The 15836-nt window shown below is 30.4% G+C and overlaps 1 protein-coding gene across 1 annotated transcript in view; it reads right to left on the bottom strand.

Annotated features, from left to right (window-relative positions):
* LOC148173421 (protein O-mannosyl-transferase TMTC1-like) overlaps positions 1-15836 on the bottom strand; it is a 256948-nt gene that overhangs the window by 132852 nt on the left and 108260 nt on the right. Inside the window, exon 2 of the mRNA XM_088038718.1 lies at positions 10763-11263. Within this exon, the coding sequence (XP_087894844.1) occupies positions 10763-11043 (281 nt within the window). The 5' untranslated portion in view covers positions 11044-11263. The remainder of the gene's footprint in view (positions 1-10762; positions 11264-15836) is intronic.

The following is a 15836-nucleotide window of genomic DNA, read 5'->3' as shown; positions in this document are numbered from 1 at the left end:
GACCCAGAGGAATGGGAGTATTAATGATGGGAAGATGGAGGGATATCGACGCAGCGGGTCTTAAATAACTAACGTGGTGGAAGTTGATGAACCGAAAATGGGAATTTTAATATGGAATATTGCAAATTTTTAGTTTGGCCCAGCATAAAAAAATTCTAAAACGTCTGTTTGTCATAATTTGTTAGTCATAATTTTGGAATTTGGCAGTTGATAGAATTCTATGTAATATTGCCTCCAAAATTCATTCTTGTATTCCTGAAATTAGCAAAAAACGAAATTTAAGATGGAATACTGGAAATTTTTACTTCCTTCAAAAATACAAATTTTCTAAAAAATCGGTTTCTGGTTCTAAAATTTTGAAATTTGGCATACTAAATACGCGTGCTAAAAGTAGTGATCCTCTCAGTTTTTTTCTTATATTCCTAAAATTAGCGAAAATACAAAATTTAAATAAAATATTAAAAATTTTTACTTTGTCCTAAAATACAAAATTTCTAGAAAGGCGGATTTTATTTCTGAAAGTTTGAAATTTAGCAAACTAAATACGCGTATTAAAAGTAGTAAGGCCTATAAGGTTTGTTATATTCCTAAAATTAACGAAAATACGAAATTTAAGATCAAATATTGAAAATTTTTAGATAAAATATTGCTAAAAAGCAGTTTTTAGTAAAATTTTGCAATTTGGCAGACTAAATACGCGAGTTAAAAGTAGTGATGTCTCCAAGTGTCATTCTTATATTCTTAAAATTAGCGAAAATACGAAATTTAAGATGGAATATTGAAAATTTTTACATTGTTCAAAAATAATTTTTTTAGGCGACTTAAACTGAAAATGAAATTTTTAGGCCTTAAAAGCGACCTAAAAGTGAGTCTTTTTTGGCCGCAAACATTTTCGGCCGATCTATGGTGGCGCCATCTATCCATAGTTTTGCATATTACGTCAAGATACCGATATTACCCTCAATTTTATAATTATTTGGTAAAGCTGTAAACTGCTGTAAAGTGCAACAAAGACGTGTTGTATTATTGAAAATGAACATGTCTAGCAGTGCTTCTGCAACAACATTAAAAACACATTAAACCTAATTCATACAAACTGTGAAGCTACACGTGCTGAAACTGCAAATGTAAATAAGGAAAATATGAACTTTTCTGAAGGATTCATAAATATTTACAATTATTCAGTTGTTATAATTGATTAAATCAATAAATCATAAATAAAAATTAATTAACTTGTAAATTTATTGATGTCGCCTAAAAAATCTTGTGTGTAACACGGCCAAAAAGTGACATTTTGCCCTCGCCTTCTTTCTGGCCTCGGCTAGCGCCTCGGCCATTAAAAAAAGGCTCGGCCAAAAAAGAACCACTTTTTGGCCTTGGTACACAAATAGCTATTTTTTAAAGAATTGACTTTTGGTTCTAAAATTTTGAAATTTGGCACACTAAATAAACGTGTTAAAAGTAGTAATTCGTCCCAGTTTCATACTCATAATCTTAAAATTAACAGAAATACGAAATTTAAGATAAAATATAAAAAATTTTTACTTTGTTCTAAAATACAAAATTTCAAAAAATGCGGATTCTGGTTCTAAAATTTTTAAATTTGGCAAACTAAATACGCGTGCTAAAAGTAGTAAGGCCTTCAAGTTTCATTCTTATATTCCTGAAATTAACCAAAATACGAAATTTAAGATCAAATATTGAAAATTTTTACTTTGTGCAGAAATAAAAAATTTCTAAAAATTTGATTTTTGGTTTTAAAATTTTGAATTTTTGCACACTAAATACGCGTGTTAAAAGTAGTAGTCCCTTCTTCTTTCATTCTTATCTTCCTGAAATTAGCAAAAATACGAAATTTATGATTAAATATTGTAAATTTTTATATCATCCCAAAACAAAAAAATTCTAGAAAAACGGTTTCTAGTTCTAAAATTTGGAATTTTGGCAGACTAAATATGCCTGTTAAAAGTAGTAATGCCTCCAGGTTTCATTCCTTTATTCTTAACATTAGCGAAAATACGAAGTTTAACGTCAAATATTAAAAATTTTTAGATCATAAATAAATAAAAAAATTCTAAAAAATCGATTATTTGTTATAAAATTTTGATATTTAACACATTAAATGCGCGTGTTAAAAGTAGTAAGTAGTTTCATTCTTATATACAATTAGCAAATATACGAAAATTTTTTGAATAATTTGAAACAAAGTATCCTTAACATTACACAAAGAATTTAAAACCCTAATTGGGCCTAATATTAAAGGGTCAACACTAATATTCATTTCCTTATTTAGATTAATCCTATTTAATAATTTTTTAGGATTATTCCCGTATATTAAAAAAGAAAAATTTCTAAAAAATCGGTTTCTGGTTTTAAAATTTTGAAATTTGGCACACTAAATGTTTGTGTTAAAGTTAGCAATCTTTTATGGTTTTATTCCTATAATAATAAAATTAGCAAAAATACGAAAGTTGAGATGAAATTTTTATTTTGTTCTAGGTAAAATAAAAAAATTCTAAAAAATCGATTTTTGGTTTTAAAATTTCAAACTTGCCGCACTAAGTAATTCCTCTCAGTTTTATTCTTATATTCCGAAAATTGGCGGCAATACGAAATTTAAGATGGAATATTGGAAATTTTTACTTTGTTTAATAGTACGAAATTTCTAAAAATGCGGATTCTGTTTCCAAAATTTTAAAATTTGGCAGATTAAATACACGTCTTAAAAGTAATAACGCTTCAAAATTTCATTTTTGTATTTCTAAAATTTGCGAAATTAGGTTTCGCTGAAACTTGGTCCAAATCCCCAACACGCTAAAATTGTTAGAAATTAAACATTTGTAACAATTTTAGTAATAACGCCTGGTTTGAAATCAATTAAAACTTAATGAAACAATTTTATTTTCACAGATTTCAACAATATATAATAAATTAAAACCGTCGTTATTTTATGCTCTTTGACAGATTTAATATTAAACAAATCCATTTTACAATATTAATTAAATCCATATTACTTTGAAATGCTATAATCCTGAAAGGACAATTAAAAAAACCGTCGCGAATTAAAAATTGATACGATCCAGTGCAGTTCTCGCATTTCAAACTCCACCCGTTCCGCGTTATTCGCTTTAAAGTATTTGAAATGTTCAATTCTAATACTCTAATGGCACATCCGACATGACGCTTTTCTTTGTGGCTTGTAACTCTCAACCGATGTGAAAACCAATTAAATTTTAATACCACAGACAGGTTTAATGCTAAGTGACTTTCAGCGTCTCATCAATTATTATTATTGGCTTATCTTAGCACCATCAAAAATCTAACCAACTTCCGCAGCACATCTTTAATTCAAGCGAGTTTTGTTTGTACTTTGGACAACAAAATTCTTTAAGCGAATTTAATTATGGAGATAAAAGCAGTCCAATATTGGACGTAATTATTTCAGTTGGTTAACCGATAGAACCGCAGCTGATTACTTGGAATCAATGCGTCATAAATGATCAAAAAGCTGATTTATGAGCAAATTCGTATTGGGGGTAAGATGGAATAACACGAAACAGTAATCAATAACGCCGCATCAAAGGGTTGTTGCAGATGGTGGAAAAACCTAATGGCAAATTAAGGAGCTTTTCTCGGCGAAAATGCAATGTTTATGAGGAAATTAGAGCGGTTAATAGCTTGTTTCACTACGATTTTATAGACATTTCTGGAAAAACGTCATGTCATGTTGAGAGTCTCATTTGCATGAGATTGCTGGCTAAAATTTTCAGCAGCCCGGGCGATATTTCGAGCGCGCGTTGTCAATATTGTCAATAGAACACGATTAAATTATTATTAGTTAATATTAGCTGAAATAAACTACGTCTCTGTCAGACGTCACTACTCTGTTAATAAAACATTTATGAAATTCCAGAGCATCCAGGCCAGTTTCCATTTTTAGACGATTTTATTATAAGTTTGTCACGTTATTCTAACTGAAAATTCCGCGTCTTATCGAAAAATAAACAGAAACGTGAGCCAGCTGCATATTCCTGCAATCGAAAGGCAATTCCTGCTAATTAAATCCTCTATAAAAATTCCATGAGAAGCGAAACATGTTCAGCATTGGAGTTGATACGCGCGCTGAATTGCACTCGAATTAACCGCACTTAAATATTCTTTTCAAAGGGTTTTTGGTGGCTTTCCAACTTGCATTATGCTGCAGACATTGTATAGCGCATTGATTTTGAAAAAGACTGCAGGTATCTGCATGGGTCATTAAGGGATGTAATTACGAGCAAAATAACTTGTTTTGACCGCGAAATATCCACCTGAGAAATTTAATTAAGATAATGAGTAATTTAGTCGTTATTTCCTGGGACTGTATAAATTCTTGCTAGCCCTATTTGTACTTTTTCCTTTGGGTGGCTTAATGAGATCTGAAAGAGCTTGTTAAAAGCTTTGTTGATTTATTTGGTTGGGCAGGTCAAAGACTCCTTTTAAAACCGGAAAAGATGCGATCTTGCCACGATATTTTTTCGGGCAATTTTATTTATTTGGAGGCAAAAATTGCAGAGACTGCGTAAATCATGATAAAACTTGTTGCTCGATTTTAAGAGTTTAGTGAAAGGTGGACGCTGGAGAAAAAATGAGTTTATTTCTGGTAGTCTAGAAAGGAGCGTCAAGTTTGAGCATCTTACATCGCAAAATTTTTTAAACACGTCATAATTTTGTGTTAATTTTCTGATAATTATTGCTGCAACTTCTAAATTTTGTCTTCTTTTCATTTTTGAGTCATTTCAATAAACAAATTTGAAGAAGCAATCCGAAACACAAATTTTAACGGATTCCAAACTCTAAATACGTTGAATATGGTGCGTTATCAAATTGAAGATTATTCTTTTATTCAATACCAATAAATTCAAAATAATTATATTTGAATTCGTATTTCAATAATATGTACATATTTCAATATCCTCAAAATTTATCCCAGTGGTGGCAACACAACCAAAGATACAATTTTTTTCTTAGCATTTTGAAACTTTAGAGCTCGTTTTAAAAATAAAATTTCCAAACTCCGAGTTTGTCTTGCCATGATTTTTAAATTTCTACAGTTAATAAATAAGTCAAGGATAGCAATATTCTTAATTTTCGGTGGTACCAACACAACAAAAAATGCAATGTTTTTCATAGAATTTTGAAACTCACAAGGTTCGGCCTTAAAACAAAAATTTCTAAAATTTCAATCAGTTCCATAATTTTGAAATTTAATAAACGAGTCAATAGAAGCAATATCCTTAATTTTCATCAGTGGTATGTACCAACACAACCAAAAATATATTTGTTTTGTAGAATTTTGATACTTTTGAGTTCGTTCTAAAATGAAAAATTTCTAAATTTTGAATCTGTTGTTTCAGAATTTTGAAATTTGGTGCATTTAATAAATAAGTCAAGAGTAGTAATATCCCCAATTGTCAGTGTTATGGTACCAACACAACCAACAATAAATTTTTTTTAGTACTTTGAAACTCTTGAGTTTGTCTTAAAAATAAAAATTTTTAAAGTTTGAGTTAATTGTTCCACAATCTTGAAATTTGGTACAGATAATAATTGAGCAAAAATAGTAAAATCCTTAAATTGCATTACTATGGTACCAACACAACCAAAGATACATTTTTTTTAGTATTTCGAAATTTTTGACTTTGTCCAAAAAATAAAAATTTCTAAAATCCGAGTCTGCTGTTCCACAATTTTAAAATGTAGTACATGTAATAAATGAGCCAAGCATAGTAACATCCTTAAGTTTCATTGCTGTAGTACCAACATAACCAAAGATACAATTTCTTTTCATAAAATTTTGAAACTTGTGAGTTCAGTCTAAAAATCAAAATTTCAAAAATCTAAGTCTGTTCTTTCACAATTTTGAAATTTGGTGCAGTTAATAAATGAGTCAATAAAAGCAACATCCTTAATTTTCATCGCAGTGGTACCAACACAACCAATGATACTTTTTTTTTTCGTAGAATTTTGATACTTTTGAACTAGTTTTAAAATGAAAAATTTCTAAAATGTGAGTCCGCAATTTTAAAATTTGGTACAGTTAATAAATAAGTCAAAGATAATAACATCCTTAAATTTCGGCGTTGAGGTACCAACACAACTAAAGATCTTTTTTTTTCATATAATTTTGAAACTTTTGAGCTTGTCCTAAAAATAAAAAAATCAAAAAATCCGCGTGTGTTGTTTCACGATTATAAAATTTTAGAATAGCAACATTCTTAAATTTTATCGTTGTGGTACCAACACAACAAAAATACAGTTATTCATAAAAGTTTAAAACTTGTGAGTTTGGATTAAAAATCAAAATTTCTAAAATTTAACTCGAGATCGAATAGAGCACTCAATTTAAAAATTGCAGCTCAAATAAGTACAGAATTAGCACAAAATTATGACAAGTGCTTAATTTTTTTTGGGATATATGATGCTCAAATGATAAAACTTGTTGCTCGATTTTACGACTTTAGTGAAAGGGGGCGCTGAAGAAAAAATGAGTTTATTTTTGTTAGTCTAGAATCAGCGAGTTTAATCGAAAATGTATATTTAGCCGCACGCTATAATGGCATCGATTTGTTTCAAGAAAGCTAATGGAAAATATAAAACAAGCGAAAGAGTTTTCCGACAAAATGGATTTTCTTTCATTATGGCCAGTTGTGTGCTACACAACTGATTTCGGAGAAGCTAGATGGGATGAAAAGCCGTATCAGGTATAACCTACAACTATGCTACGTGACTTTATTTCAACATCAAACTTCTTGTGTAAAACACCGCTTCTACATCCTTTGAATAACGTCCTTGTGGGATTATCCAGCAGCCTCTCTAAATAGCTTACTTATGTTAAGAAGCTATTACGTTTACATAAAGTAAAAAGACCCCTACAACCCAATAAAAATACCGGCGCCTCCACCATTTCCCTTCAGCTTGAGTTAAACTATCTGATCGAAGCTAGAAAGATATCTACATTTTAGAACTGCGCAGTGCTAATGAGGTCGAAATCCGGGATCCCGACTCCGGATTTCAAGAATTGTCTTGCGATGCACTTTATGGAGATTTCGCTAAAAACTCGAGTCGCATTTAAATAAAGTAGCTTTGCCAAAACGAATAAAATCGATATTCGCACTAATTTTTTACAGCACTGTGCTGCCAACTTCCCAACTGAAAAGCCAAGTTAGCTTCATAACCCGGAAATCACGGTCCGGTTCTAAAGTTTATTTCTGTTTCTGGTTAATTTCTGCAAGAAATTAACAAAGCACGTTCTTTGGAAATAAAAATTTTATGGCTGGCAAGACTGTTTCCGGGATGCTGGTTTGTAAAAACTCAAACATGTTTTATCTGGTTTTCAGACCCTCTGGAATCAGTTTAGTACATTATTTTACCGAAAAAGGTTTATTTCAAGACTTGATTTGTACTATTTACTTTGCCAAGTTTCAAGTGAGAGGTAGTCAAGCGTGAGAGGTTTAGAACTAATATTACGCAAACTCGGAGAAAAAACTTCATTAAACTATGTATTAACTCGAAAGTTTTAAGATTCGTTTCTAGAAAAAATTTACTTGAAATTACGTGAGAATTTTTATTAAAAGCTTTTCGAATAAAACATTTATGAACCTTTCCCCCGTCATCTACATTCCAATTCAATTTGATTTATATACAAATATGTGTAAACAGAAGGTAAAAGAACAGTTTTTGTATTTTTTTTATTTTTACGAGTTTGTTTGCGCAACAGATAAAAAAGTTCATTTTTGTTTTTTGACCACCTTCTCTTAACTATTTTATGGTAGATTTTGAGCTGCTCTTTCGATTGGTGTATAACTCAAAGGCATTAAACGTTGCTTTCGCCTTAAAAAAGCTTTTCAAATGTCACCCAAAAAATAAACCTCCTGATAATCTATTTAGGGCAATATCTAGTTTAATTCTGACGCAAACTTGTGTCGTTGAAGCTCATTTCACGCCAAATTTCACGTTAAATGCAAATCTGTGCATAAACTCCGGTACGTTCACAAAAAACTGAGTTATAGTAAATTGCAATCTTGAGTCCTTCAAAATCACGACAGACAAAAAGGTGGGGTTTTCACTACCGTTCCTCTTTTTATAAGAAAATTTTAAGCTGGGGTGGTTTTAGCCCTATTGAAATGAAATTTAAAGAAGTTATTACTTTTGGCTTTTTTATTAATTGTGCCAAATTACAAAAACATAGTGCAAGGAAAACAAATTTTGCAAATTTTTATTTTTAGAGAGAACTATCATTTTTTGAAGTTTTATACAAAGGGCTGTAACTCCGTTAATATTGAAGTTATTAAAATAAAATTAAGGGAAGTTACTACGTCTAATTTATTAATTATGCGTGCCAAATTGCAAAATTTTTCAGCAGTGTATAATTTTTATACTCAGAGAGAATCAACAATTTACAACATTTTGTAATAAAATTTGTAGCTCGAGTAGCCGTAGCCCTACAAAAATAAAATTTGGGAAGGTTACTACTTTTACCTTCTTATCAATTGTACTAATTAACAAAATTATAGTAAAAAAAGGAAATTTTTCAATTTTTTTTAGAGGGAACCATATCATTTTGCGAAATTTTATACAATGAAATGTAACTCCGCTAATTTAAAAGGTATCTAGTGGATATATTGGCAGGTTATTACGTCTAACTTTTTTATTATGTGTGCCAAATTGTAAAATTATTGAGAAGAAAAGACAGATTTTATGAATTTTTATTCCCTAAGAGAACCAAAAATTTGCAACATTTTGTAAAAAAATTTGTAATTTGAGTAGCCGTAGCCCTACAAAAATAAAACTTGGGGAAGTTACTAGTTTTGATTTGCTTATCAATTGTGCCAAATTACACAATCATAGTGCAAAAAAAAACAAATTTCCCAAATTTTTATTTTTGGAAGGAACCATCATTTTACGAAATTTAATTTAAAAGGCTGCAACTCCGCTAATTTCTAAGTTTTAAAAATGAATTTTAGAAAAATTACAAGCCTAACTTGTTTATTATGCGTACCAATTTTCAAAATTATTGAGCAGAGGAGACAGATTTTATGAATTTTTATTTTTAGAACGAATTAACAATTTACAACATTTTGTAATAAAATTTGTAATTTGAGTAGCCGTAGCTTTACAGAAATAAAATTTGAGAAAGTTACTACTTTTAATTTTTTTATCAATTGCGCCAACTTTCTAAAACAGTACAAAAAAAAAACAGATATTGTAAATTTTTATTCTACTTTTATTTTATCATTTTACAAAATTTTATTCGACTATGACTATTACTATGACTAACTTGATTATTATGCGTGCCAAATTGCAAAAGTTTTGATTTTATGAATTTTTATACTTGCAGAAAATTTACATTTTACAACATTTTGTAATAAAATTTGTAACTCAAGAAACGTCAGCCCTAGAAATAAATTTTTGAGAAGTTACCACTTTTGACCTCCATTTTAATTAAGCAAAATTACAAAATTGTAGTTCAAGAAAAACAAATTTTCCAACTTTTTGTTTTAAAGAGCACAATCAATCATCTTACAAAATTTTATACAAAGAGCTGTAATTCTAATAATCGTAAAGGTATCAAACTGAATTTTTGGGAAGTTGTTAAGTCTAACTTGTTTATTATGTGTGCCAAATTGCAAAATTATCGAAACGTAAATACACATTTTATAAATTTTTATTCCCAAAAAGAACCGAAAACTTTGAAATTGCAACGCATGATTTGTTCAAATCGAAATATTTTCTGAATCTCTTTGATTGTTCACTCAAATTGTTTGTAAACATTATAAAATGCTAGTTTTTGTGTAAACCAAAGCTGCAATTTGCGCTTATTTAAAAAAAATCTCGAAATTATTTTTATTTATTTATAGAAGCTGAATTTACGAGGTTTTTTTAATTTAAACTGAATGCTCGCCTGGCGCATCCACCATTTTTTGTTAGGATTACATTTCAATTTCATCAAATTTAAAAAAAAATATTTATAAAATGTTTTTATCTTATTTAAATTGTGCCGAATGCAATTTTCTAATCGGTGTCGCTTCTAGAAAAAATTTACTTAAAATTCAAAGGATCCAATAAAACATTTTTGTACGCAAATTCTCAAACTAATAATCGCTTGCAGCGTTTGATTCAATCGAAGTACATTTTTTACATTTTTATCCCCAAATTGTTTGTAAACATTCCAAATTGTTAATTTCTGTTTAAACCAAATCTGCTTTAAATTTGCACCCATTTTCTAAATATCACCTAAATTATTTTAGTTATTTATGCACACAAGCTGAATTTGAGCGAATTCTTTTCATTTGAACTAAATCCTCGCCCAACGCATCCACAATTTTTGCATTATTCTGCCCGGAAATCATCGAATTTTAACGTTTAATTTTTTATGCTTTTTTTTAAGTTGTGCCAATGCTACAGTTTCGAATGAGTGTGTTATTATAAATTCGAATTAAACGTTGAATTTTTCTCCGGTTATCAACATTTTAAATTCTGTTAGTTTTCAGCAAATAACATTGTTGGCAGGAAAACAAGCTCAATTATGGAATTAATTACTTAAAATACACATATAAATAGAAACGGAATGAAACGAAGTAAATATTTTTACGTTGTAGCAAAAATTAATAACGAAATGTAAATTTAATTGGAAATATTAAACCGCAATTGGTAAATTCCAGAATTTACCAAAATAATGCAAACTGAAAAAGATTATTTATGTACCTAAAAATTCTGTTACCTGAATGAGAGAATGGTGAGCGGCCTATACGACTTGTGGCTGGCCAAATCCGCCATCGGCGTCCCCCAGAAATCGTTCTTGAACGAGTGCGTAAGTGCGTTGATCGCCAAGACGTCCTTATTGAGAGTCACAGCAGGGATGTCATCGTGCACGAAATCGCCATTAAGCCCGTTAAGATAGCACGCCACGGCAACGGTGCTCACCAAGCTATATATGGGCCACGAACTGGGCGCTTTTTTTCCCTCAGCCGAAGGAGCTGATCCCGCACTCCGCCGCTTCATATCTAATCTTCTGGAAGGTCACTGTCTTTATAGCACACAATGTTTATTCGAGCCGGTTATGAAGACCACGAAGGCTCATTCCGGAGATACATTACTTCTGGTTTCACTTTCGCGCGATTTAATCACGACACTACCGTAAATTCTGATACTTTTAAAGGGAGGGAGATAACATCGCTCGATTTTGGGGCGTTTAACAGAGGGCTGGACCATCGGGGGGCAGCTGAAACAGAAAGAAAGAGTTGTAGTTCAGAGAAATAAGGTTAACAAATCATTAAATTTTTAGAATAAACACTAAAATATGTTTTCCTCATTTATCTTACCAACCAATTATTTCAAAGCAAAATCAATGTAATAAAAATTGTTTAAAATAAGTTTTTTAATAAAAATGTTTTTTTTTTTCGTACTGCGATTGGAACTCGCGCAAATACGGCGCGAAGTTGGGGGTGAATCGGGGCAGAAATACCCACACGAACGTATTTGCGCGCCTTGTATTTACTAGGCAACAAATTTTAGAAAAAATGCACAAGAAAAGTAAAAAATCATTTTTAAACTAGAACTGCCTTGTGATGCCGAATCTACAATCTATTTTATTCCATCAGGTCAGGACTGAGATTTATTTAAAAAAATATTTTATCTGAATACACCTCGTTCGTGTTTGTTTTTTCTCAGATTTTCTTAACATACAAAATGTCCTAAACCTTTTTTACCTCATTAAACAAGTGATTGGATAAGTTATCCAACGAGCTCTAGAAATCGTCGATTTTGCCAAGATATCTCAGAAAAACTGATTTTCAAGAAAATTTTCAAAAACCAACTAATTCACTTTTAAAAAGAAACTTAATGGATAACTCATAAATTGTTTTCATTTTTTACTGTAATACATTATGATAAAAGATGGAATCTCAGTTTTTATCATTTTAAGAATCTCATTTGTTTCCACATAGATTTTGGCTTTTACAATTATCATTAATCAATATTATATTGTCATACACCAAAACAACATTAAGAAATCACTAATTTCTAAAACGATCCATCGATAAAATTAATACTACAGTATTTTCTAGGAACGGAATGTTCCTCAAACTTGTAATTTTGGTAATTTTAAAGGTAGGGCAATAAAATTTTGAGAGATTACACTTTTTAACTGGTTTATTGTCTGTCCCAAATCTCAAATTTTTTTAACAACAGGGACAAATTTTAGAAATTTTCATTTGCAAAACAGGCCAAAAATATCCAATATTTTCTATTCGGTCCGGTAATTTAATTTATTTTGATGCTAAAGCAATGAAATTTGGAGAGGTTACTACTTTTTACTTGTCTATTGTCTGTCCCAAATTTCAAATTTTTTGAACTAGAGAGACGAATTTTAGAAATTTTTATTTTCACGATGAGCCAAAATTTTCCAATATTTCTCACTCGGACGTGTAATTTTGGTAGTTTTGAAGCTAAAGAGCAAAAAAATTTGGAAAAATTACTATTTTTAACTTCTTTATTGTGTGTCACAAATTTTGAAGTTTTTGAATAACAGGGACAGATTTTAGAAATTTTAATTAAATATCCAATATTTTCCCATCGGACCTGAACTTTTTCTATTCTGACCTGTAATTTTAATAATTTTAACGCTAAAGCAATGAAGTTTGGTGAGGTTAATAACGTTGATATGTCTATTGTCTGTTTTAAATTTCAAATTTTTTGAGCTTCAGGGGCGGATTTTACAAATTTTTATTTTCAAGACGAGCCAATAATTTCCAATATTTTTCATTTGAACGTGTATTTTTGATAGTTTTAAAGGTAGTGCAAAAAAATTTGGAGAGATTATTATTTTTGACTTGTTTATTCTCTGTTTCAAAATTCAAATTTTTTGAGTAACAGGGGCGGATTTTAGAAATTTTCATTTGCAAAACGGGCCAAAAATATCTAATATTTTCTATTCGAACCTGTAATTTTAGTGGTTTTGTTGTTAGAACAATAAAATTTGGAAAAGTTACTATCATTGATTTGTCTATTGTCTGTTCCACATTTCACCTTTTTTACCAACAGGGACGGATTTTAGAAATATTTATTTTCAAGACCAGCCAAAAATTTCCATTCGGACCTGTCATTTTGGTAATTTTAAAGGTAGTGCTATAAAATTTAGAGAGATTACTATTTTAAACTGGTTTAATATTTGTTATTACGAAATCAATAATTTCTAAAACGACGAATCGATAAAATTATTTTTACTGTATGTTCTAAGAATATGCTCGACAAGCCTCGCATGTTAACTATAACTTGGTCGAACCATAAATAACTAATAAATTTTAAATCCGAAACAACGGTTATGCTAATATTTTAATTAAATTATTTACAGAAATACTCTTCAAATACCTAATAGCAATGCTCTAAAATTATAAATCGATTTATCGTACACTTTTTGAGAAAATTAAAGGTTAAATTTGAAAAAAGTGCTATTAAAAAGATTGATTTTTTGTTACTACCATTTTATTAATTTCAATGGAAATCATATATAAAGAATGTCAAAAAATCGTGAAATTTCATCCTATTTACAAAATTCACTTTGTTCGCTCGGTTATTCCAAAAATCTAAATATGCGTAAACATTTGGCGAACGATGTTTCGGAAAATCTCGAAAACCTTGGAACATTTTTTGGATTTTTGAAAAATACGATTTATTATTTTGAATCTTAAGCCAATATTTTTGAACTGTAAAGTTGAATAAAAATTCTAGGAAAACGGATGTCGCGACCATATGAGCTTAAGTTTGTTTTGAAACTTCATAAATATTTTGGCAAGAACTTGAAATTTTTATTTAATTAAGTTAAAATGATTTGATTATCTCTTTAATGATGTATTTGTAACAAAGAATTAAAAAAAATGAGAAAATAAAATGTAGGTATACGTGGTGTACTTGTTTTTTTTACAAATTTGAGTCCTGACCTGGTAAAACAAAATGGATTATAGAGTCAAAATCATGAGGCCATTTAACTTTTAGTATGAAGTTTTTAGTCTTCAAGTATTTTTTTTTCTAAAATTTGTTGACTAGAGATTGAACACTTCTCATACAGGACGCTGTTTCTGCTCACCCTCTTCTTCCCGCGAGTAACATTCGCTGTACGCAAAAAATATATAAGACAATTTTTGTAGAAAATTTTATTGTCAACATTTTTTGTTCCTTCTATAATTGCTCTAAAGTGAATGGTTTAGAAGATAGATGAGAAAAACAATTTTTTAGGGTGTTTACCCCAATTTTAAGAAATGAAGCTCCCACGTTAGGTGAGGGAACGTTTTTCTATTTAATTTCTGATGCCTTTGGTATTTTTTTCTGTCAAGTTTCAAAACTTCTTCAATTTGTATTTTCAACAGTCATTTTTGATCTAAATATTCCTGGACTATTGAGATTATGCTCGAAATTGCCTCGTTGGGAAAAACAAACTTGGGCGCTCCGTGGACATATGTTCGGCACGCAAAAAGCCCATATCACGTTTGGTAGTACATTTCTGGAGTAGGTTGAACTCAATTACACCAGAAGCCTTAGTTATACGTCTTTGTATTCCGAAGGAATCTCGGCAATATGAGCAAAACTGCGGTGACACGTCGCAGACCGCGAGGGGAATCACACATTAATAACTCGGTCATGGCATCGATGTCGCTTCCACGGAACGCATCTGGCTTTTATTGTTATTAATGGAAGTTTTTAATCGCAGCACTGCCACTTTCCACACGTCTCTCATAATTACCCCAGCCACTGTATATTTTAATAACAGAGAGCGAACGGTCACAATTTCAATGCACTTGTGCAATTAACGCCGACACGAATCTACTTAACTGCGAATCTTTCTGTGTTGTTGATTTTCGCGCGGTGTTTGCGCTATCGGCTTTTCCTTCCCCGATACAAATCATTTATAATTCAGGACGAGTATGAAGTGGTCGCGGAAGAGATTTTGCCCATGCAGAAATAAGGATTTACGAAATCACATCTGCAGGATTCAATAAAACGGAAACGTGAACATTGTAGGTTTCGAAATTAATTAAAAAGTTTCCGGCCGCAAATAAAAATTTGTTGGACGAATATTTGTGGCAGGTGCGTCAAGTTTAAGCATGATATGTCGCAAAAAAAATTAAACACGTCATAATTTTGTGCTAATTTGTGTCGTAATTCTTAATATCTGTGCTCTTTTCGTTTTCGTGTTGTTTAAAAAACGTACAAGGAATAGAAGGCAACGCAATATACAGATTTCAACGGCTTCTAAGTTCTAAATAATATTTTCACTTTACACTTTATCTACGTATGCAAGATTTCGAAAATTTTAATCTGATTTGTCACTGCAGTTGATTAGAAAGGTAATAGTCTTATATCATTTCAAATACTGTTAAAATATTTTTATTTTTAGGACAAGTTCAAAAGATTCAAAATTATATGAAAAAAAATGTATCTTTGGTTGCGTTGGTACCACTGCGATAAAAATTGTAAATGATGCTACTATTGACTTAGTTATTATCTGTACTAAATTTCAAAATTGTGGAACTACAGACTCGGACTTTAGAAATTTTTTTATTAGGACAAACTTAAAAGTTTTAAAATTCTAGGAACAATATTGTATCTTTGGTTGTGTTGGTACCACAGCCATAAAAACTATCATTTGTTCATTTATTATCTGTACTAAATTTCAAGATTGTGGAACAACCAACTCAAATTTTAAAAATTTTTGTTTTTAGGCCAAACTCAAAAATTTTAAAATACTAAAAAAAATTGTATTTTTGGTTGTGATGGTACCACAGCGATGCAATTTGAAG

The sequence above is a fragment of the Gnatocerus cornutus genome, chromosome 6, assembly GCF_029298725.1.
Source record: "Gnatocerus cornutus isolate USDA-ARS CGAHR chromosome 6, icGnaCorn1.1, whole genome shotgun sequence".
Lineage (NCBI taxonomy): Eukaryota > Metazoa > Arthropoda > Insecta > Coleoptera > Tenebrionidae > Gnatocerus > Gnatocerus cornutus.
Note: the sequence above shows the minus strand (reverse complement) of the source record. Positions and strands in the feature narration are given on the sequence as shown.